Source organism: Sparus aurata, chromosome 16, assembly GCF_900880675.1.
Source record: "Sparus aurata chromosome 16, fSpaAur1.1, whole genome shotgun sequence".
Classification (NCBI taxonomy): domain Eukaryota; kingdom Metazoa; phylum Chordata; class Actinopteri; order Spariformes; family Sparidae; genus Sparus; species Sparus aurata.
The window spans coordinates 7,089,950-7,112,024 of NC_044202.1; the positions used below are offsets into that span (position 1 = coordinate 7,089,950).

At 42.1% G+C, this 22,075-nt stretch overlaps 1 protein-coding gene across 5 annotated transcripts in view; it reads left to right on the top strand.

Moving 5' to 3' along the window:
* Positions 1–22,075, top strand: part of pcnt (pericentrin) — a 34,915-nt gene that overhangs the window by 2,680 nt on the left and 10,160 nt on the right. For 3 of the 5 annotated variants that reach the window (XM_030443738.1, XM_030443741.1, XM_030443740.1), the window contains 42 exons: positions 868–1,044; positions 1,536–1,679; positions 2,894–3,043; positions 3,167–4,077; positions 4,174–4,533; positions 4,812–5,199; positions 5,409–5,804; positions 5,889–6,107; positions 6,502–6,597; positions 6,998–7,117; positions 7,277–7,532; positions 7,742–7,821; positions 7,968–8,244; positions 8,537–8,637; positions 8,763–8,874; positions 9,067–9,193; positions 9,314–9,433; positions 9,520–9,598; positions 10,551–10,655; positions 11,063–11,174; positions 11,263–11,303; positions 11,399–11,533; positions 11,647–11,893; positions 12,001–12,073; positions 12,246–12,699; positions 12,826–13,023; positions 13,150–13,221; positions 13,910–14,014; positions 14,354–14,506; positions 15,223–15,369; positions 17,106–17,266; positions 17,555–17,727; positions 17,856–18,037; positions 18,163–18,325; positions 18,536–18,778; positions 19,231–19,463; positions 19,698–19,805; positions 20,410–20,430; positions 20,826–21,062; positions 21,169–21,342; positions 21,449–21,601; positions 21,875–22,054. In XM_030443738.1, coding sequence (XP_030299598.1) covers positions 868–1,044; positions 1,536–1,679; positions 2,894–3,043; positions 3,167–4,077; positions 4,174–4,533; positions 4,812–5,199; positions 5,409–5,804; positions 5,889–6,107; positions 6,502–6,597; positions 6,998–7,117; positions 7,277–7,532; positions 7,742–7,821; positions 7,968–8,244; positions 8,537–8,637; positions 8,763–8,874; positions 9,067–9,193; positions 9,314–9,433; positions 9,520–9,598; positions 10,551–10,655; positions 11,063–11,174; positions 11,263–11,303; positions 11,399–11,533; positions 11,647–11,893; positions 12,001–12,073; positions 12,246–12,699; positions 12,826–13,023; positions 13,150–13,221; positions 13,910–14,014; positions 14,354–14,506; positions 15,223–15,369; positions 17,106–17,266; positions 17,555–17,727; positions 17,856–18,037; positions 18,163–18,325; positions 18,536–18,778; positions 19,231–19,463; positions 19,698–19,805; positions 20,410–20,430; positions 20,826–21,062; positions 21,169–21,342; positions 21,449–21,601; positions 21,875–22,054 — 7,983 coding nt within the window. The remainder of the gene's footprint in view (positions 1–867; positions 1,045–1,535; positions 1,680–2,893; positions 3,044–3,166; positions 4,078–4,173; positions 4,534–4,811; positions 5,200–5,408; positions 5,805–5,888; positions 6,108–6,501; positions 6,598–6,997; positions 7,118–7,276; positions 7,533–7,741; positions 7,822–7,967; positions 8,245–8,536; positions 8,638–8,762; positions 8,875–9,066; positions 9,194–9,313; positions 9,434–9,519; positions 9,599–10,550; positions 10,656–11,062; positions 11,175–11,262; positions 11,304–11,398; positions 11,534–11,646; positions 11,894–12,000; positions 12,074–12,245; positions 12,700–12,825; positions 13,024–13,149; positions 13,222–13,909; positions 14,015–14,353; positions 14,507–15,222; positions 15,370–17,105; positions 17,267–17,554; positions 17,728–17,855; positions 18,038–18,162; positions 18,326–18,535; positions 18,779–19,230; positions 19,464–19,697; positions 19,806–20,409; positions 20,431–20,825; positions 21,063–21,168; positions 21,343–21,448; positions 21,602–21,874; positions 22,055–22,075) is intronic. The other 2 variants (XM_030443739.1, XM_030443742.1) reach the window with 1 other exon arrangement.

Consider the following 22,075-nt stretch of genomic DNA (forward strand, 5'->3'; position numbering starts at 1 on the left):
ATGGACTGTCAGTTATTGATGGAGGGCTTGATGAGGGTCCCTGTCATTGTGAACTGCTGTAATCTGATTTAAGCTGCTTAAAAGAAGAGAGACCGGCTGAGAGAGAGAGAGGCAGCGTTAAAAGAGGAGTGTTTCAAAGAGGAGTATTGCAAAGAGAAATATCCTGAGATGGATTTTGTACCAAATCAGTCCCTTTGGAATTAAAGCTTAATATTGTGGCTTAATAGGGGATGATGTTTTTCACTGTGAATGAACTTTTCAGTGTCAGATTCTTGACTTTTTTGTGATTTCATGATTTCAAAGAGGACTTTGTGATGCTTCACAAGCTTCAGTCAGTTTACCTGTCTCTGACTTTCCAACATGCTGAAAAATTCTCAGTGACTGAGATGGATTTGTACTTTTCTTTTAACCTTGTGCCGTTTCTCGTCTGCTGGTGTCACTAAAATGTGCACTTCTCATGGGTTGATATAGCTCTCTGGAGATTTGAGAATATTTAGCAACATCACCTCATTTCGAACTTGGATACCTCATCAGGCTATTTTGGGTGTGAGTTTGGGATTTCTTCTTGCTTCATTGGACACTTTCTTTTTTTGTTGCACAACTCTGACTCATCAAAATAAGGGATGCCAATCTTTTTTCCTTTCTACAGTGTGGACTGTCAACAACTTGCACACCCAGGCTTGATACTTTGCACATGATTTCCGAATTATGTTTTAATTACTTTTTTTTTTTTTAAGTGAGGAGATAAATCTGGACTCTAGAACTCCCTCACCCTTGACCCCTGAGCTTCACCATGCTTATAGTGTGGTGGTGCTCAGTGGTCTTGACCTATGTGTCCATCTACCTCTCACTGTCCTTCCTGCGCAGCTTGCTAGTTTCCGACAGAAGCGGGCGAAAGGCGACAGTGCGGGGGCGCCGAAAAAGACGCAGAAGAGGAAGGGCCAGGCTGACTCGCAGAATGACAGCGCAACGCAAGACCGCCGCGTAGGACCAGCACTTCCTACAGCCAATGATACAGAGCTGAACAACAAGACCAACCATGAGGTATAACACAAACTGAGATGATCACTGATGCATCAGTAATAGAGTTACAGAGGAGACAGAGGAAAACTGATTTGTGTGGAAAGACTTCGGTTTAATTAAAACAGCTGGTCATTTACATCACACAAATTGCGTTATTACGTGATATCACTCAGAGATTTTCAAGGATCACACTACCTGACATCCAGTCTTTGTCAAATTTTGTTTGGTCACTGTATGGTTTAACGTGTGGTCCGTGCCCCCCGCTCAGTAAACATACATTAGAAAAATGGGTCACTAACCATCACGTTGCCTGTAGGGCATGTTGTCATAGCAACCTGGCCAGGATTAACTGTGGCACTATTTACTCCTTTTTTATTTTTATTTTTTTTCCAGAGGAAAAGTTTCACCCACAACATGAATATTTGTAATGCATGAATTGCATTTCTTTACATTGTTATCAGGCAAAGTGGGGGGAAAAAATACTTATTTCCAAAACGATTTAATCCTTTTAGGAACCCCAGAAGCCCGAGAAATCAGAGGCTCAGCAGAACCAACGTCAGAAGGATCAGCACCCCACCCTGGAGCAAAGCCCGTCCCCTGTGGAAGATTTTAGAGAAGAGGAGCTGGTTGCACTCACTGGAAAAGAGCAGCTCAAGGTAAACACAGTCAGTGATAACACATTTATAAACAGAGGATATCGAATTCCTGCTTTTTAAGGATATGATATCATGTATCATAGAACATGTTGAAGCATCTGATGAAAACAAGTTTGTTTGTGTGGCTTAATTTAGTAATTTTAAGTCTTCTAAGTTGTTCCTGTTGGCATTATATGGCTGTCGCCATTAAAGACCCGAGGGGGCTTATGTATGATGGGTTTAATGTCATGATTGCATACTTGGCGTTATAATCCGAGGCTCTAAATTCTCACAGTGAAAACTGGTCTCTGAGACTATTCTTTAAATCAGGATTTCCGTTCTCATGCCAGGTTGCAGCATATTTACTTAGATTTGTTTGGTCAGATGGATTAATTTGTCTTCATGCTTTGTTTACCCATAAGGCAATGGGAGTCTTGTTATTGTGTGTAAATGTATGTGTCTGCTCTGTGTCATCACCAACCCAAGGCGAATGTAACACTGTCTGCTGTGTTTTCAGATCAGTGCAGTGAAGCAGAAAAGCATAGTTCCTCTATGTTATGTGTGCCTTGTGTGTAAGGGAGTTTGAACTTGGTGTCTCAAAATGTGGAAATACTGTACTACTCTAAAATTAGATTGACTTCAAGGCCTTAAATAGCCTTGACCATAATGTCGGACTAAAAATGTTATTGGTTTTATTTTGGTACAGTGTTTTTAGTGTTATTGCATTTTTTATTGTTGTTTTTTTAAACAATTATCCCTTAAATGTGGAAAGATATGTAACGTAGGCAGGATAATTTACAGTTTAACAATACGATTTACTGTCTAAAATGACAGCAACAAACTTCGAACGGAATTTAGATATTATAAAACTAACCCAAGCATCTTTGTCTTTATTATAACCCCTTGTATTTTTTTTTCCAGCACATGGCAGACAAGATACAGGCTAATACCAGTACATTTGTGATAGGGCACTATTGGCCAACCATTGTACTGTCTAGCTCTAGTTTTAGGGCAGGATAAGATGAGGGGTACTCAGTTTGTTGCTATCTGCAACCATTCCACTAGATGCAACTAAATCCTTTACTTTGGACTTAAATCCTGCACAAGGTAGACATAAATGCTACAGTATACTCTCAAAATGTGCTGCATAGTGCCTTAGGAAAGTGTGTGTGTATGTAAGATAGTGATTGTTTATGTGTTAATTGAATTCACCCATACTTTTATTACATTTACAGCAGTTGCAGGAGGCTGTGGAGAAGCGTAATGAGATAATCGCAAAGCTCAGCTCCAACCTGCAGGAGGCCCTGGCCAGCAGGGACCAGGTACAGCTGGAGGCACAGTCACTTGCAGGACAGATTCAGGCGCTGCAGAGACAGCTACAGCAGGTAAGTGCCAATCAAAGCTAAATTTGTGACAGCACAGGATTATTTCTGCCCAAAAATGTGCACATAAATCTTCATATACACAACTTCTGAACTTGCATATTTTCTGAATTGTCTTCCTCACAGACCAGTGTAGAATTTCTGCGCATCAGAGGTCAGTCAGGGGTTGAAGTCCACGACACTCATCAGCAAAAGCATCAGCATGGCGACTGGTCCCAAGATGCAGACAACCGTGGTAAGGAGGCACCATCAGGGGAAACGGGGAGTGCAGGATCTGGCTCAGAGTCAAGCATTGACATTGAGGCAGACAACGTTCTGCACAAACTGAGGGCTGAGTTGGAAGAAGAAAGGCAGAAGAGTCAACGGATATGTGCTGAACTAGCGGAGGAAATGGAGAAACACCAACATGTGCTTTCTTTACTGGAGAAGGAAAAGAAGGGCATGGAGGAGGAGCGAAAGGAAAGGGAGGCACAGATGCAAGACCTCCAGACCCAGTTAAGCTCAGTCCAAAGTCAGTGCCTTGAGATGCAGCAGTACAAAGCTGAGAAGGAGAAGCTGAACAGAGAAGTTGTGGAGCTGAGGAATAGGCTTCAAGAGGGCGAAGATGCGGGGAGGAGAGTCAGTGAAGAGGGGGCCAGCTCTGCCCTTCATCTCCAGAGCCTTGAGGAAGAGAGACGGAGGCAGGAGGAGGAGATGCAGAAACTCAAAGAAGAGCACAGGGAGGAGGTGGAGAGAGTCAGGCAGCTCTTGGAGGAGAAGGAGAAACAACTAAAGTTCAGAGAGGAAGAGGTGATGGGACTCAAAGCCTCTAAGAATCGGCAAAACCAAGCAAAGGCCGGTTTTGGTTCAGATGAAAAGAGTATAGATGAGGCCAGTCGGGAAAATGGACCTGATCACGACAGCATGAATGTATCAACATCTGGAGATATTCTGATGGAGCGCTACTTATCTTCAGCTCCTCTTGCACATTCACAATCTTCAGTGGTCAATGAAAGCTTTGAACACTGCAGTCAGCTGGACATCTCTGCAGACTACAGGTTAGAGAAGCGTTATTTCTGCTATTTGTGTGTGTATATTTCTGCTTTTATTGGCTAGATAAATCTCCTTAATTGTCCCTGTGCCTCTCTTCACAGTTTTGAGCTGAACAGTGAGGTGTTGGGAGACGAGCCTCTGTTATCAATTTCAAACCGTTTCCATGAAGAAAGCGACAACTTCCACAACAGCTCCAGCCCACGCTGCTCCCCTGGCATTCCTGTGGCTGATAATTCCAACCCTCAATCTCTAACTCAGTGGCTTCAAAACTCCACTTCCGGCGAGCTGGAAATGAGTAAACTGTCTGAGGAGCAGTTTGAGGAGGCAGACCTTGAAAAGGAGCTGCTGAATCAGCAGTGTGGTGAGCTCCATGAGGAGCTTGCTGCCAAGGACAGGGACTTGAATGTGCTAAGGGAGGAAGTTATCAAGAGTGCTGAAGAGCTGGAGGAGGCCAGGAACAGGTAACGTACTGATTTGGTTTATTTTTCCCTGACACGTTTCTTTGCATAACTTTTTCAGCCTACGATATGTTTCGATTCCTATTATAAATGTATTATCAGGGCTCCAGGGTGTGACTGATATGGTCAAATGTATTATATGCACCTTCAAGAGAATATACCTTATCTACTCATGAACCATGTTCATTAAAATGGACATTGATTTATTGTCTCATGCAAAGGTTAATGTTTTAATGGCTTGCTCAAAGCTATTCATTCATAAACAATCTCTGTATGTTAAGGTGGGCCCAAGTAACAGAAGAACTTAGGCAAGCTCTCTGGGAACTTGAAGAGGAGAAGGAGAAGAGGAGACATGTTGAGGAGGAGATGAACTTGAAAGCCCATGAACAAGATAACCTGAAGAACAAACTCAGTGCCTTAATGGAAGAAAATGCAGTAATGTTGATGGGAAAGGAAGCTACTGAAACCCACCTGCTGGTCCCTGCTACCTCTCAATCAGAGGAGGGAGATAAACCGGTAGGGGAGCTAAAAGATGAGCGGGAGAACGAGGTTGCAGTCCTGGCTCATCAAAAACAGCTGGAGCTACTGAAGTTGTCTCTGCAGGAGATGTCAAAATCTGCCAACCAGGGCGCAAAGCTCACAGTCGACAAACATCTGCAAATACTACAGGTATACCTGTTTTTATAAGTCAGTTTGTGTTAAACATGTTAGTCTCTGTATGTTTTTTTTTTTTGTAATCTAATTTGATTTAGACATCATAAATCAGCAGTAATATGTTTTTTTCTTAAAGGCTTCAGACGGAGGAGGAAATGCATTGATAAGAAAAATGAATACAATGTACAAAAGGTTAAAGAATTTCCTTTTCTTCCATTCTCAAGGCTCACTCTAAACTTCTGTCATCCATGCAAAAGGAGAAACAAACAACACACCAAACCACGGAAGCTCTACTCGGTCAAAGTACTATGGAGCTGGAGGAAAGTGTAAAGGAGCTTGAATGTGTTAAAACAGAAATGAGAAGACTGTGTGATGCATTGGAGGAGAGCAAGAATAGTCTGGACAGTGCTGAGAAAGAGAAGACTGAACTGGAAACACAGGTCCTTTGTTTGAGACAAAACCTGGCCAGCCTGGAGGAGGCCCAAGCCCAGGCAGTGCAGGAGAGGGAGGAGCACAGGAGAAAAGAAGAGGAGATGGATGAACGCATTAAACAAATGGAGCAAGTCTTAGAGGAGGAACTGGAACAGTTTGAGAACCTGCTAAAAGCCAAAGATATTGAGGTGAGATATAACATGTAATAACTGTTTATTTACATCATTTCTACCTGCAAGAGATTAACAAGCTGTACAAAATAATTTTCACAGCTGGCTGAAGGGAGGGAGAAATGGGAGGAAGAGAGACAGGAGAAGGAGAAAGAGCTCCTTGATGTGAGGCACCACCTGGAGGAGCAGAGAAGGGAGAGGGAGGAGGAGGTGAAGGCTCTCCTGGAGAAGCAGAACGTGGCTGTTGAGGAGGCTACACAAAGGCTTAAGACATCTCACCAACAAGAAATGAAGGACCTGATGGAGAAACATCAACAAGAGGTGAGATTAACAAACCACACCAACTTCAAAGGCTGATAATTTGACAGATTTGTGACTGAACTATTTGTTTTTAAGAATAAACTATTTCTTTTGAACTCCCAGGACCCCTATTTGCCTCACTTCAGTTGTTTATTGTGTATTATGTATTTTATGTGTTTATATATTACATAAAGTAAAAACTTTACTAATTGTGTTGTGTTGAAACCCAAAGTTTATTTGGTAAGTTAGCAGAAATTTGTCAAAGGTGATCTGTCACCTGGTAGAAGAACACCACATTTAATGCATGAATTCTCTTATTTGATCCACATTCAAATTAAATATGTCATCATAATAAAATTGTCCAGCCTTCTTCTCTTGTGATATCCCTGATTTTTCTATCTCTGTAAATTCTTAGATTTCTGAGTTAAATGCTCATCTGGAGTCAGAACTGCTGAAGCAGCAGGCCCTCACAGAAGAAGAACAGAAGAGACAGATCAGCCTAATTAAACAGGTATTTGGAAAGTCTGAATATGAAGATAATCACCTTTCCAATGAGCCTTCAGAAAACTACATTTTGGGAAATTTTGGGAAAAGTGGAAAACAAATTTTTCCCTGAGACACCCCTCTTTCATTTAAATTTAATTGATATATTTAATTATTCATTGAATTTTTCCCCCTTTCTCTTATCCAAGATGTAAAAGCATCCCATGTTATAAAAAGATTACTATCAGAGATTACACATATGTATTTTAAAATGACCTGTGTTCCTATTGAGTGATTCTAAATAAAGAAAATAAGGTGAATAGCGTGCTTGCATTTCACTGTCAGTTATGGTAGAATCTCCCCTCACAGAGTTATACCTTTATGCAATCTTGTACTAAATTTAAGTTCCCTGTTCTGTTGTCCCCCAGGTGACTGAACGTGAGCATGAGAGAATGCTTTCAGAGCTGACTGCCAAACACAAGGAGGACCTTAATCAGCTGAGGGAGAGCATGGAGGCTGCCCACCAGGTCGAACTGCAGCAGGCCCAGGTATACTTTATGTCTACATGTAGACATCTTGAGCCAGGGCATGCTGTAAAAATATCACTTCTATCTCTTCCTTATTCCTCTCTTAGATACTTATTCCATAGTCAAAGTAATTTTGTCATTGCAATTACTTGTACTTACTTGTGCTTTTATTTCCTTCAGGTCCAAAAGACCGAGGAACTTGAAGCTATGCGTCTAAGCCTGACCAGCATCCACGTGTCCCAGCTGGAGCACTCCCATGTTAACTTGAAGCAGGAACAGGAGTCTGCTCTCACCAAGGCCCAGGCCTCCCTGAGGGAGACATTTGCCCAGGAAAGTGCACTTCTGCAGACCCAGCATCAGTTAGAACTGGATCAGATCAGACAGCAGAATGAGGAGCAGCAGGAGAAACTGCGTGAGCGGCACAGAGAAGAGATGGGTGAGTGTTGTTCAGTCGGTGTTCGTGTTCGTGTTTTTGCCCTCAGGTACACTCAACACAGTCAACAAGTGTGCCATTATGGATGTGGGTGAGTCACCCTCATTGCCTAGATGCTTCTTCAGGACAAAGTAGAACACAATAACGGATGTAACCTTCAAATTCTATGACGCGTGTGAATCTTTTCATTTGCTTTTTATGTGTATGTTCAGATGAGCTGAAGCAGCAGTGGGAGACTTCTGTGGCTCAGGAGAAATCTGCCATGGAGAGAAAGCAGGACGAAGAGAAACAGGTCAAGGTTTATAAAAATGTCACATCATTGTCGAAAGGCTTTTTGACTTTTTTACTGCCATTTCATTGCATAGTTTGAGAGTTATACCATATTGGATTCATTTTGATTTCACATTTCAAATCATCTTGGCATTTTCTTTTTCACAGGCTCTAAGGTCACAGTGGAATAAGGAGGCTGAGAGCACCCAGTCAAACCTCCACACATCTCTGACAGAGACCCAGAACAGCCTTACTGTAACCCAGGCTGAACTTGCCCAGACTAACAAAGCACTTGGTGAATCCCAGGAAGCTCTGTCTCAGATCCAGTTGCAGCTGCAGGAGTCACGGGCCAGGCTTGAGGAGCTCCAGACCTCCAGTAAGGAGGAGAGCCAGAAATTAGAGGAGGAGCTGAAACAAGCCTGGGCTGACAGAGATGCTGCTGCCTGTGAGTTGCTCTCTACCAACCTTCCCTCCTCACTCACAGTGCTTACATCCAATAAAGCTGCACAATCCTTTATATTTATCACCCGTCAATTGAATCAATCTTTCCTGCATGAATATATAAACATACGTATAATAGACAGTCATGTTGACTTGCTGCAAACAGTCTGATTTTAAAGGCTTCCAAATGTATTTGAGAGCTTTCATGTATCAGATTTGTGGCCACTTCTTACAATATGCATGTGTTTTATAATCTATCTTATGCAAGTTGTTATTGCTTTTCTCACTCTTCCTAGGTCGTCTTGAGGAGTTGGTCTCTTGTCACAAGGCAGTGCTGCAGGAGAAAGAGCAGCAAGTGCTCCACCTAGAGGAGAAGGAACTTCAATTGCAGCAGGAGGTAGGTTCACTCAAACACTTTAACATGCAGCACATCTCATCTTAACATTACTGTAGACAAACGGTACTGAATTTTGATATTTCGTTTAGAAAACTTACTAGATTGTTTTTTCCCCTGCGAATCAGGTTTCGCGCCTGCAGGAGGAGAAGACTCTGCTGAAACAGAGCTCTGAACAAGAAGTAGGACAGTTGTGGACCCAGCTGGAGAGCATGAGGACTAATCGCCAAGAATTGGGAGGTATTTTCATTTTCTGCCTTTGTTTAGATATTCATAATTAACTTCAGGTACAAGGCACAAAAAATATATTGCTTTCCTGACAATGGCTGAAGCCTGTGGTGTGATATGACACACAGAGAAATGGCGTTTATTTTTCCAGTGACTGTGCTCTGACCTTTCTCTGTCTTTGTTTTCCGCCTCATTTTCTGACAGAGCTGAAGGAGCAGCTGCTCGCACGCTCATCCCGTGTTGATGACATTGAGCGCCTAAAGACAGAGTTTAATGATCAGAAACGCGAAATCAGAGAGCAGAATGAGGCTGAGCTGGAAAGCCTGAGGAGGTTCGAAGGCACCCGCACACATTCATGATGCGTTTCTTCTAACATAAGTTGTAACTTGTATTGTTTGCCCATGTTTCAGATCAGTGTTGATTATACATGCTTTACCTGATCCTTTTTTAGGTACTTTGAGCAGCGATTGCGAGTGACAGAGGAGAACCACAGAGAGGAAATTGCTCTGCTCCAGCTGAGGCTGGTGGAAGGTGCCTTGGAGGAATCTGTTCTTAAAACCTCAGACGACAGGTATGAATGTCCCTATGTAAGACCGATACATGTTACAAACTTCATACAAAATTATTTTAACATCAGTGCATTTGTACTTTTTTCAGTTTCATATCTCAAATCCAAGCTCAAGAGGGAAAAGATGATGTGCTTTCTGATTCTGGCCTCAAACTGGAGAAACACCAGGTATGCACATACTATGTGAAGAAAGACCTGCTGTCGCTACATGAATGTGTGAACTGGAGTGTTTTTGCAACACAAATGTTGCATAGTAGAATCATGATGATGTCTCCAGCTCAGAGTTCATTTTTCAGCAAATTTATTTTTGATCATAAGCATCACACTTTTTAATCGGCTTGGAAACCTGGCTCACCAGACCAAAGTTAAATTAGAGGTTAAATGTCTTGGTGTCATTTTGGACTCTGAACTTTGAGGACCATATTAGAAATTACACTGCTGATAAAGACAGCAATCTTTCCTAATTGCCAGGGTAACGATGTTCTTTTTTCAGAGCAGGATGGAAATGTTATACTTGTCTATTTCAATGTCCGTTTCTCTGGCATAACAAAGAAGGTAATCGGAAACCTTTAAGTAGCTCAGAACTCTGCTGCCAGATTTGAACAAAAACTAGGAAGAGAGAGGAAATCCCTCCTGTTTTAGCTTCCCTACACTGGCTTCCGGTTCCCACTCTTAATAGCATAACACCATCTTACATTTTGGACCTTTTAACCCCTATCAACCAACAAGAGCTCTGATTCTGGTATTTAAAGATTTTCCTGAAGTAACCCACAAAACAAGTGGAGAAACTGCTTTTATCGACTGCGCCCAAAGACTGTGGAACACTCTGCAGAGTTAGATAAGATATGCAATCACTGTTGACTGTTCAAAAATCCTACTTATGCAGGCAGGCATTTCATTAATGTTGTTGTTTCCATCCCCATTTATTTAATCTACTTCTCTGCATCTGCCTTTCTATTCAGTCTTTTTCCATTTTTATGAATCTTTTTATCTTTTTGTATTTCTTTATTTTGAACAACATACTGTAAAACAATGTATATACTACCTTTCATGCATAAAATGCAGTATAATGTTAATATTATTGTTATTTATTATTATTGTTATGTTATGTCCCATTCAGGAAGTACTTGATAGCTTGCGCCTTCAGCTGGAGGAGAAACACACCGTGGAGCTTGCCAGTCTTCGAACTTCTATGGTTCTTTCCTTTAAGGAAGAGCTGCAAGAGGTTAGACACAAACTCAGTCCTTCAATCTATAATGCCTCTACTTTCACAAAAACAGAATAAGAAGTTAATATGAGGGAGATTCTTGGCACACTGTACACTTGGGTTCACGTTATGTGCATTCAGAACTTCTTCAAAAGACAAAATAGTTGCATCAATAATGAGAAAAGACAGCCAGAGAGAGAGACTCCTTTATCACCATTGAATAGCAGGGTAATCACGGCACGAAGAGGGTGTAAATGTTGAATTATCAGGACCCCCAGACCCCCCAATTCGGTGTCAAGAATGATGTTGACAGAGAGGGTTTAACGAGCTATTAGAATGCCAAATGAGAATTTCTGTGTTCTTATGCTGGGACCTTTACCGTTGAACTTTTCATTTAATGTTTTGTATTATTACGTTGTTCATAGGTGCGCTCAGACCTCACTGACCACTACTATGAAGAGCTGCAGGAGATGAAGACTCGTCATGCAATGGAGCTTGAACAACTCAGAGCCAAACTCTCTGAACGTCACTTGCAAGGTACTTCTCAACTGCATATTTAGGGATACAAACATGCCATTTGGTTTTGAGAATTTAAAAGATAACCCCTCAAATGTCTTCGTCACAGACCTTACCAGAGCTCGTTTGGAGGCAGCACGGCAGGTTGAGGTGAGAAATGACAATCAGATTATCAAAAAGAAAAAAATTAGACAATGACTTCATGATGTATATTATATTGCAATTTTTGGGTAATTTATAATTAGGTGGAGTTGGAACAGAGAATGTGGTGTTACACTGAGGAGCTACAGACAAGGATGACCATCATCCACACACTGGAGAAGAGAGTAGCTGCCTTGAGTGAAGAACATAATGCAGAAATGCAAAGTAACCCGCAAAAGGTAAACACTCACGCACAATCCTGCATGATTAAAAGGTAAAAATATTCTGAAACACAGATTTAATGATGCAGTATGGGAATGAAAAGCATGTTACTTGCGCATATGTTCCACAGTTGAAACGGGAGTTTGCTGGAGAGCTCATTCTTCTTGAAGAATCTTTGGAACAGGAGAGGAAGCATGTGCAGGAGGAGATGAAGAGGCTGAGAGAAGAGCTCCAGGAGAAGCATGAAGCTGAGCTCTCTGCCCTGAGGTCAGACCATGACAGAGAGACGGAGAAGGAGAGGATGCATTTTGAAGAGGCACTTAATGAGGAGAGGGGGAAGTTAAAGTCTCTACAGGCTGCACTGGACAACGATGAGAGTAAGTTTTCAGTAGATTTAGTTCAGTACGATCAGACGTTTTGGAAATGGAATATATTAAAGTAGGGGTTCTCCATCAACTAGTAACATGCTGTGCTTGTCTTCAAGGCCCAGAGGTTTTAATAGTGAGGCAGAGACTGGAGGCCCAGTATGACAGTGAGCTACGCCAAGCCAAAGAGAGGTGAGCTATATTGAGGCTGAAGAATCTTTTTTGCCTTGTTTGATTTCATGTATTTGACCTCAAAATATAATTTTTAATTATGTGTGATATGAAATGTAAAAACACTAACTGTGAATTTTTAAAAAACATTTCTGTAACAATTTGATGCCTTTTTTTTCTTGCCTGTGTTTAGGTTCCAAGAGGAGAAATCCATGTTGGAGCAGAGTTTGGCCCGAAAACATGAAATGTCTCTGGCAGAGCTAAAGAGCAAACATCAAACTGAGCTTGAAAGTGACAGAGCAACACTACTGAACAAACACTCCCAAGAGATGAACGCACTTAATGCCAAACACAAAGCACAACTAGATTCACTCAGTGCCAGTCACAGAGATCAGCTTACAGCTACGGCAGCTGAGCTCGAGTCCAAACACAACGCTGAGCTTGTTGCCTTGGAAGTGGCTGTCGATTCCAAACGAAAGGCAGACCTTGCAAGTCTGGAGGCCCTCTTTAAGGAGACCAGTCAGGCTCAGCTGGAAGCTTTGGAAGCAGAGTTGGCTCGCAAACACCAGGAAGAAGGGGATGAACTGGAAAAGAGAATGCTGGGTAATATGGACACTCTGGAGGCTACATACCTGAAGGAAGTGCAAGTAAGGACACAGTTTATAACAAGTAAAAGAAAAAGTGAAGCCTTATGTTGGCATGGTTGAAGTAATTTAAGAAATTCTTCTCACGTTGTATTCACTTTAGAACTCTATTTTCCTTTTCAATCTCAGACACTGCGGGATGAAATGGTGCAACTTGAAGAGAGCCATCGTCAAGACCTGAATCGCCAGAATTTGGAACATAGGCAGACAATGGAGCAGCATATCGCAGAGCAGCTGTCCATCAGGGAGGATCTGAGGAAAGAGCTGGCTCAGGTGCACATAGAGAAGTTTAGTGCCATGGCAGCAGAGCTCAGCCACGTTCACAAGGTGAGAATGGGTATACAGCCATTAAATTATCATTCAGTTAACTAGTGAAACACAGGCAAGTAAAAAATTCTACTGCTGACTTTCACCTCATGATGTTGTTTGTTTTTTCATTGTTTGTTCCTACAGACTGAGCTGGCTGCTCAGAAAGAGGCCTTAGATAAGGAACACTGCAGAGCCCTTGAGACCCTGAAGATGCAGGTACTTAACACTCATCTCTACTATTACTACTGTCTGATCTCTCAAAAACCCAAAATTGAGTGTCTTATCATGAGGACACTGATTATAATGTTTGGACAATCTCGGCGCATGTAATCGCACAACATAGTAGTTTGTAGTCTACATGCTGACATGAATTGGGGGAAAAAATGACTTAAGTGTGATTTTACTTTTAACTTAATTTAAAAAGTCTCTTTATCTAGACATTCAAAAAACAAAACAATGGTTCCCTCATATTGAGAATATATTTGTGGTGGTGGTCTTAACATGAATGCATCGTGCCCTCAGTTTTGCAGTCATTCCTAGCTTGAAACATTTTTTTCAGACTTTAAAAATCCCAATTATAAATGCAAAAATCAATTTTAGGGCATCGCTGTTGGGTGAGAAATCTGTAAGCAGCTACATTATACTGGCTAGACAAAATATCAAATTTCTGTGGAGTTGGGCAATATGATATAATAAATCTCTGGCTGCATTTGACCTTAGTTTTCGCATCTGTTTGAGGAAGTACTTAAATTGATGGATATTTAATTCACTGGATTTATCTAAAACAGCTGTGTAGTTATTGAATCTGAGGTTTTTTTCAATTCATTATCTGAAGTATGTCACTAAACAATCATATCAGTTAGCAGCATCTGATTTGTCTTTTGTTTTGTCTGTGTTTTCTCAGGTTTTGGAACTAGAGCAACAACACAGCACTGCTCTTCAGGAGCTCTCACAGTCCTACATTGCTGAGAAAGAGCAACTCATCGAACAGCACCAACTGCAGCTGCAGGTGCGTGTCGAGCATGTGTGGAGAATGACTCTTGTACTGGGTGTATTAACATCGAATGTTGTGCCTGACGAGTTGTTTTTAGTAGAGTCCTTGTCTCTGGCTCTTACAACCCATTAGAGAAGGGATTACAGAGTTATTGTTCATCCTTTATAATGGTGTATTTGTGTGCGGAGGCACAGAGTATTTATTTTCAGAGAAGCACTATGACTATGACCATTTGACATACTGGATGTTGTGGAATTAAACAAAGAACATTTCCCTACTTTGAGACTCAACTCAACTAAAAGTAAAACACGCACAACTTTGTTAACCATAAGTCTTGGCTTTTCTCTGCTGCAGGAGTTGAGGGGAGTGTCTGCGCGAGAATTGGAGGCATGTCGCAGGGAGCTTGAAGAGGAGTCGTCAAGGCAACGTCAGCACTTCTTAGAGGAGGTGGAGCTCCTCAAAGTCCAATCGGAGGAGAGACTGCAGGACAGAATAAATCAACTGAAGGTAAAAAACAAACAAACAAAAAAACATGCTGAGTGATGAGGAAAAAGATGACAGTGTGGGCAGCTCTGTTTACTAAAGATCTTTAATATTCTTTCACCAGTAAGGCTGCCATATTTATGTGAAAAATACAGTATTATTTCCCGTTTTATTTTAAGTTGTGTGATTTTTGAGTCAGCGTGCCTGTTTGAAAGATCATTATGTAATAGCTGTGGATTATATAGAGAGCTGTCGTGTTTGTGCGTGTTGTGGCATTGCCCTCTCTAAGCTCCAGCTGCACCAGTTCATTCATAGGGACAGCTCTTTCTGTTGGACTCTGTCCCATTGGAGCTTTTTTCAAACCCAGTTTGCACATAATCCCACCATCATATATGCAGAAGTGTTCTTGTCCGTCTGTCTCTCTGTTCTCTGAATCTGCCGGACTGTGCATGTGTTTGTGTGGTTGCCATGTCATCTGAACAGTGGCTAAATGGACGGATCTAAGCTTTTTATCCTCTGATGCAGAAGGTTTTAATGCTGAAGGTATTTTTTTTTTTTTTTTAGACATTTGGCTTTTTACCATCTGAAATGTACAAGCCAGTAGTCAGCTATAAGCCTGTGAGACATGGTCAGACAGCTCTTTAGCTGAGGAACAAAAAAACCAACACTGTAGTGCATATTTTTAAAATGGTGTGCTGCATATTTTAATTGACGGACCATTATCATCGCTTTCTTTGAAGACGGAGTTTGAAGAGCAGAAGCAGGTGGAGCTTGAGGACCTGAGGCGGAGCTTCTCATCTGAACAGGAGGAGAAAGAGCGGAGCTACACCGGCAAAATGAGCCAGCTCACAGCCCAACTGCAGCAGCTAGATGCTGTGGTGGCCCAGGTACTACACACACACACACACACACACGTGCACACACACACACACACACACACACACACACACACACACACACACACACACACACACACACACACATAAAAAACTACCTATTCTGGTGTTTTTACAGGATTTACATTGTTATTTTCATAATCTTGAATAAGGCAACACCTGTAGCTTCACTTTGCTTGGGACTGTAAAATGTGTTGTGGTTCAAAATAAGTGAGATAAATGAGAAGTTATATTTACATATTATCTATTATATATTAACAGTATAAACTAAAGGCCAGTAGAAAATGGTAGGTCTGTGAATTGAGATCAAGCAAAGCATCATGCTATTGCATCCATTGGCTGGATTTGCCTCTTTTCCTTACATAGGATTGCATCCTGAGAAGAGATTATCATATCAAAGAATCACTGCACTAATCTGGAGTGTTTAAGATTATGTTTTTGTGGGCATTTTCTGCCTTAGAAAGCCGATGCAGAGACGAAATGAGGGAGAGAGATGGGTGGATTGGTCTGACTTGGTGACCGGCAACACTGTGGAGGCCATGTGGGTTGTGTCATTAACTATTTGGGTGCTAAGGCACTACAAGGTCATGGTTGAAGCTCTGAACTTAACTGATGAAATGATAGGTTGATGAGTAGATCTAATTGTGGAGAGTGGCTGCCTTTCTTTGTCTCATGTGATAGCAGAATGAATACCTTATGGTTTTAGACTGTTGGTTGGACAAACGGATTTTGTTATTTTTTATTTTTTTCCAATGACTTCTAATGCGACAAGCAGAATACATAATTACACTTTAATTGGTTCCTGGTTGTTGTGGAGATGTGATTTATGGATGTGAATCTACAATAAATCTTGTTGGCATTACGGCATAAACATGCCCAATTGACATGTATATATTCGTTTCCATGGAACCTGCCCGGCTTGGTAGTGAGATATTAACCTGCACCCACCCATGAGGGTAGTGAAGAGGAGCTTATGAGTGGTTGGGAGGGGGCTGTTGTCAGGGCAACAGCATTGTTTTGTTGAGGCAGGTGGCTACATCAGACGTATTTGATGGGAGGGAGAGGGAAAAAGAGAGGGAAGTCGTGGTGAAAGCAGAGGGGGAGAATGAAGGGGTCGAGGAGCAAAAGGTAAGAAACGTTAGTGTAGCTCTAGAAGACAACTCTGATAAAGACTGGAAGTGCAGCAGGGAATCCAGACGTTGGCTCGCCTTAATCCTACACTGATCTGGCTCTTAACTGCAGTGTCTCTGCCAAGAATGCCTGATTATTACAGTTAGTACGTGTGTGTATGTATGCTTTTGGCTGGTTAGAGGAGGAGGAATGTGTGTTTTGTGTGTTAGTTGAGCATATTTTCGGTAATTGTGCTGGTTTTTTGACTGCCAGAGAAATCCCCCTTACGTAGAGACGACATCTGGTTTTGATTTCTTTTTGAATACACAGCATGCTTTCTGCTTTTGTCATGCTCTTGGCTGATGGGTTGTTGATGGATGTTAGTTCTCCTATGACGGAGACTATCAGATAGTTTTGAACAAAGAGAATGAGTTGGCACTGAGCCAGTCTTTGACACCAAGAGAAGTTCAAATGAAGACCTCAATCTGTTGTTCCTCTCTCTGGTGCTCAGTTGCACTCGTGGGTAGTTTTTACAGAAGTTAAAGCACAAGTGGGAGTGGGATTGTTAATAGGTTTGTGTTTATTGTTAGAGTTAACAAACTATCAATATTTTCCAGCTGCAAGCAGAGGTTGGCTGCCTGCAGGGAGAGTTAAAGGGAAAGCGGGCAGAGATGGAGACTTTGGACACTCTACTCCAACGAAGGGAGCGTGAGACTCAGGAGGGAGGCAACCTTCTAAAGATGCTCACTGATGACTTGCAGACTGCTAAAGAGGAAAGGTAAATGATGTTCTCGGCTGTATGCATTGTTTAATGTGTATAATGGTTATATAGTTTGGTTAAGTTATACTTTGGTATTTACAGTAAGAAATGAATACCAAAAATGTGCTAATACCAGTCAACGTAACTTGATAAATTACATGTTTTCAGGAAACCATTTTTAGATTCTTTCGCATATTTTCTGTATCAGCCTCGGCCCCAAAAATCGATTATTGGTGGGGCTCTACTCCTACATCATCATGTACATTACTTGTATACTCTTCTGATGTGTCATGATGTTTTTCCCAGACGTAAACTGGACCAAGCCAACGAAAAGCTCAGGAAGGTTCTGATCGAGATGATTCGCAGCACAATTGCAACCGAAGAGCTGATTGGACAGAAGATCAGTGCCAAAGCCAAAACATCTGAGCAGGCAACCCATCAGAGGAGCTTAACCGGGAACAAAGATGCACAAGAATCAGGTCTGTAAGCATCTGATTCATTCTGACTACATTTAGTTGTGCCAGAAGTCTAATTTTGCAGGTGTTTTTTTTTTTTTTTTTTTTATATTTGCATCAATGCAGCAGTTAATTTTGACTTGTTTTCACAGGTATTTCGGTCGCAGACTTGTCATCAGATGACCCTGAGCTGACCCACCTGCTCTGTGAGAGCTTGCTGGTTTCAGACACTCGGATCAGTCCTGGAGGAGAAGAAGCAGCTCTGAACGCCTGCAGCAGACTGCGTCACACTGTGGACACACTGCTGGAGCTGCTCAACCAGGCCAACACACAGGTAAAGGATGAATACGCCTACTGGTTTCCCAACAGTCAACACAAAAACTGTTCAAATTGCTTTTTTCCCCATTTTATCGTATTGTCAGCCACCTAATAATTGTGAGTTTCTCACTTTTTCTTTAGCTGGAGCAGACTCATGATGTCCACCTTTCTCTGGAGGAAAAGTTCTCTCAGGGCACAGAAGACTCCACCCGTCTCCTGGAGCAGCACAAGCTTCTGTTGGAGCAGCTCGATGAGGAGGCGAAACTTAAGAGTCAACTCCAGCTCGAGCTGCACAAGGCAGAGGGTGAGCACCGTTTCCTTGTTGTTCTGCTTCTCTTGACTCATGCTGTAAGGGTAAAGTAGTTAATCCAATGACTGATAAAACACCTTGCTCTTCTGCCTGTGCTCCAATTTCATCACTTGCACTAAAGTTTAAACATAACTCAGCTATTTCTGTTGCTGTGTTTTGTTTTTCTTTTCACATCAACTTTTTGACTTTGCGTGATTTGTTCAGGGCTTCTGGATGGCTACGTGGCTGAGAAGGCAGTCTTGGAGGAGTCTCTGCAGCAGAAGGAGGCACAAGAGGAGAGACTGGTGGAGCAACTAGAGGACCTGAAGGTGAAACTTCACCAGATGCAGGGCATCACTGCAGAGCTGGACGGCCTCAGACTGAAACATCAGGAGCTCAGCGAGGAGCACACGCGTCTTCTGCGCCAGAAGGAGCATCTCTCTGCCGGCCTGGGAGAGAGGGAGAAAGGTGAGCGAAACTAGCACAAAAAGCATGAAATCTCAGTCTGCATAAATGTTACGTGACCTTGTGAGCCTGACCACACACTTATATAATGTCTGTGCTCAGATGTGTCTTTTCTCCGTAGGCCATTGGCTCAATTTAGATCCTGATACAGGTTTGTGGGTCAGAGTGGAGTATGAGTGTGCGCTGAGGGGGTGGGGATGAATATGCAGTATATTTGCAGTGCTGTGTGAAATTGCTGTTTGTAACACTGACATTGCCAGTAGCTTATAGAAAGAGGCTCTTTGAGTGCTGTGTCGTTTTAACCTCTTAAAGAATGATCTAGTTGAGAGCTGTTAAAGAGAATGCACTTTCTGGAGGAAGGGCACAGTATGTTATAAAAGCTGTACTTTTTAAATCCTCTTATACCTTGCTTTTTTTTTTATGTTGCCCTAACCTTTCTTTGCATCTATTTCAAGCTCTCCTGGCAGAGACGGAGCGTTTGGCCCAGGACAGGCTGCACTTGCAGCGGCAGGCAGAGAAGGACCACAACTCTCTGTCCCTGCGCCTCAGGGCCCTCGAAAGAGAGCTGGAAGAGCAGGAGACCAAGGGCCTGGAGACGGAGCAGCACCACAAGATCCACACCGAAGACCTCAACCAGCGTGTCCAAGCACTCGAGAAACAGCTGAAACACGACCGGCAGTTTATAGAGGTGAGTTGACCTTGAAGTTGAAATGATTTGAAAATGTAAAAATATCCTTTATTTAGTAAATGTTGTTCTTCACAAATCTTCCCTCTCATTGTCTAAACACTTACAATTACGTAATTCTTGCATTCTCGCGTCACTGTCTTTCCTGAGTTATTTTAGAGCATCGCAGACAGTGTCTCATGTTGATGCTTAATGTAGTGGACACAATCTTTCACATAATCTGTTCCTCGTATATAGGAGCAGGCTGTGGAGCGTGAACACGAGAGAGATGAGTTCCAGCAGGAGATCCGAAGGCTGGAGGCCCAACTCAGACAGAACACCGGTGTGGATAACAAAGGACACAGGGTGAGGCCTGTTCATTTGATAGCAAGTGCACAGCGCAACATCTAATCAAATGATAATTCTCAACAGGACAATAATGTAAAAAATGCTCCAAATTGTAGAAAACGATTAATAGCATTTGTTGTGTTTGTGTGTGCCTTTGATGTGTTTTTTTGTGAGTGTTCAGTGCATTGCTGATTGAATTATAAACGAATTAGGTGTGTCATGATTCTTCAAATCCAAGATTCAGATAAAAAATGATCTTTCAGCTGTTATGGCTTTGCATTAAAATCATCGCATCTGAATTTCTGAAGATCGACAGATCACTATTTTTATGCCCCGACAACTGTCATTTACATTGTCTCCCTTAAAAAGATGGGGGTACCTGATAACAGCAGTTTGACTTTATCCTGTTGCCTTTTGCATCCACAAAGAGAGAAAAAAAAGAAACATTAAAAACACCTCAAACGAACTTCAAAAGAATCAAAATCGTGACACCCCTACAACCAGTTCACTGAGGTATATGTTGTAGTACTCGAAGAGGTTGAAGTGATGGATGCATCCTTTGTTTAACAATGAGCCTGACTTTTGCCATGTGTTTATCCCTGTGCCGTACGGATTGCTGTAGTTTGAGGACTTGGTTCTGCAGGTATGAAATCTGACTGTAGCATATTCCTCTTAGCTCCTCTGACTCCTCTGCATGGTGTGTTTTGTACTTCATTATTTCTGTGCCATCATCCATAGATGAATTCTTAGTGCTTTAATGTGCTTGTCCTGAGGTCTACATTCATTCCTATTTCATCATCCGTTTGCTAATATCCATTTGCTTCTGTTTCGCACTTCATTTGTCTTTCACCTACACGTCACTTCTCTCTGGAATGGCTTAACTTCAGTGTTCTTTACCAGTGGCTGCAGACCTGGAATGGCTTATTTGTCTACAAATGATTTGTTTTTTCTATTCGCAAATCCCTTTCTGCTTGCTCAAAACGCTAGAAACTTGTTATCACAAAATGGTGTCCCTTCTGCCCTTCTGTGTCTCCTCAGGTGGAGAGTCTACAAGCTATCATTAAAGACAAGACAGAGGACCACACCTCTTTGCTTGCAGCCAGTCAGCAAGCCCAGCGCGACCTTGCCGAACGCAATGAGGAGATAGACAAGCTCGCCGGGCGAATCAGAGAGCTAGAGCAAGCACTGCTTAACAGTGCAGAGAGTAACAGGTCTGTCAGTCAACTGGAACAAGAGCTCCACAGAGTGAAGTTGAGAGAACAGGAGCTCACACAAGTAAGAAAATACATACTTAAAACTGTCTTCTATGTCAATGTAAAATTGCTCTTCATGCAAGTGTGCGACAGAGCGTTCTTTCTCTCATAAATTAACTCTTTATCAGGATAAGCAGGCACTGGAACAACAGCAGCTGTCTAGCAGGCTCCAGATCTCTGCCCTGCAATCCAAACTAGATGAGACAAGGCACTGTTACCATGACAACACGCGTGACCCCACCCAGGAGCTGAGGGATGCCCTGGACACCGCTCAGGAGACCCTGCACAGCAAAGAGCAAGAGGTCTGTAGGAGTGTATGCAAATTTGCAAAGAACTTTGGTGCAGTCATAGAGCTTTGAAGATAAATATTTTTAGACTTATTTAATAAGAAATGTTTCTGTCTTCTAGGTCGAATTCCTGCAACGCCAACTGGACAATGTGCAGAGGGACTTTAGCATCAAAGAAGTTGAACTAAAACACCTCACACTACAGCTGGAGCTGCTGACCAATCAAAATGCAGCCCGTGTGAATGAGCTCCAGGAACAGATTGCTGCCCTAAAGGTAAGTTTTACTTTGTCTTCATACCAAATTGTTTTCTTGAATATTATGCTTCCTCATAAGTCAAACTTGTATTGGACATCAGCAAAATAACAAGCTTCCTGTTCTGCTGGAAGACTGTTGTTCGTTTTTGAGAGTCTGTGCAAAAGTGTACAAAATGAATTATTTATGTTTGATCCTTCAGACTAGAAATTTAAGTATGAATCATTGAGCTGCATGTGAGACTTTAAAATACACATGTTATAATTGGACTGGTGTGTACATCTCTGCTTGCAGGAGAATGTGTCTGCTCTCACCATACTCAAGGAGGAGAACGAGGAGCAACAGGAGGTGGAGGCTCCAGAGGAAGAGGCCCTCCCCTCAGCATTACTCCAGGAGAAGAATCAGGAGATTGACCACCTCAACAATGAGATCCAAAGACTGGAACAGGAGATGGAAAACACCAGGGACACCAAGGTCAGAATAAGTACACACAGA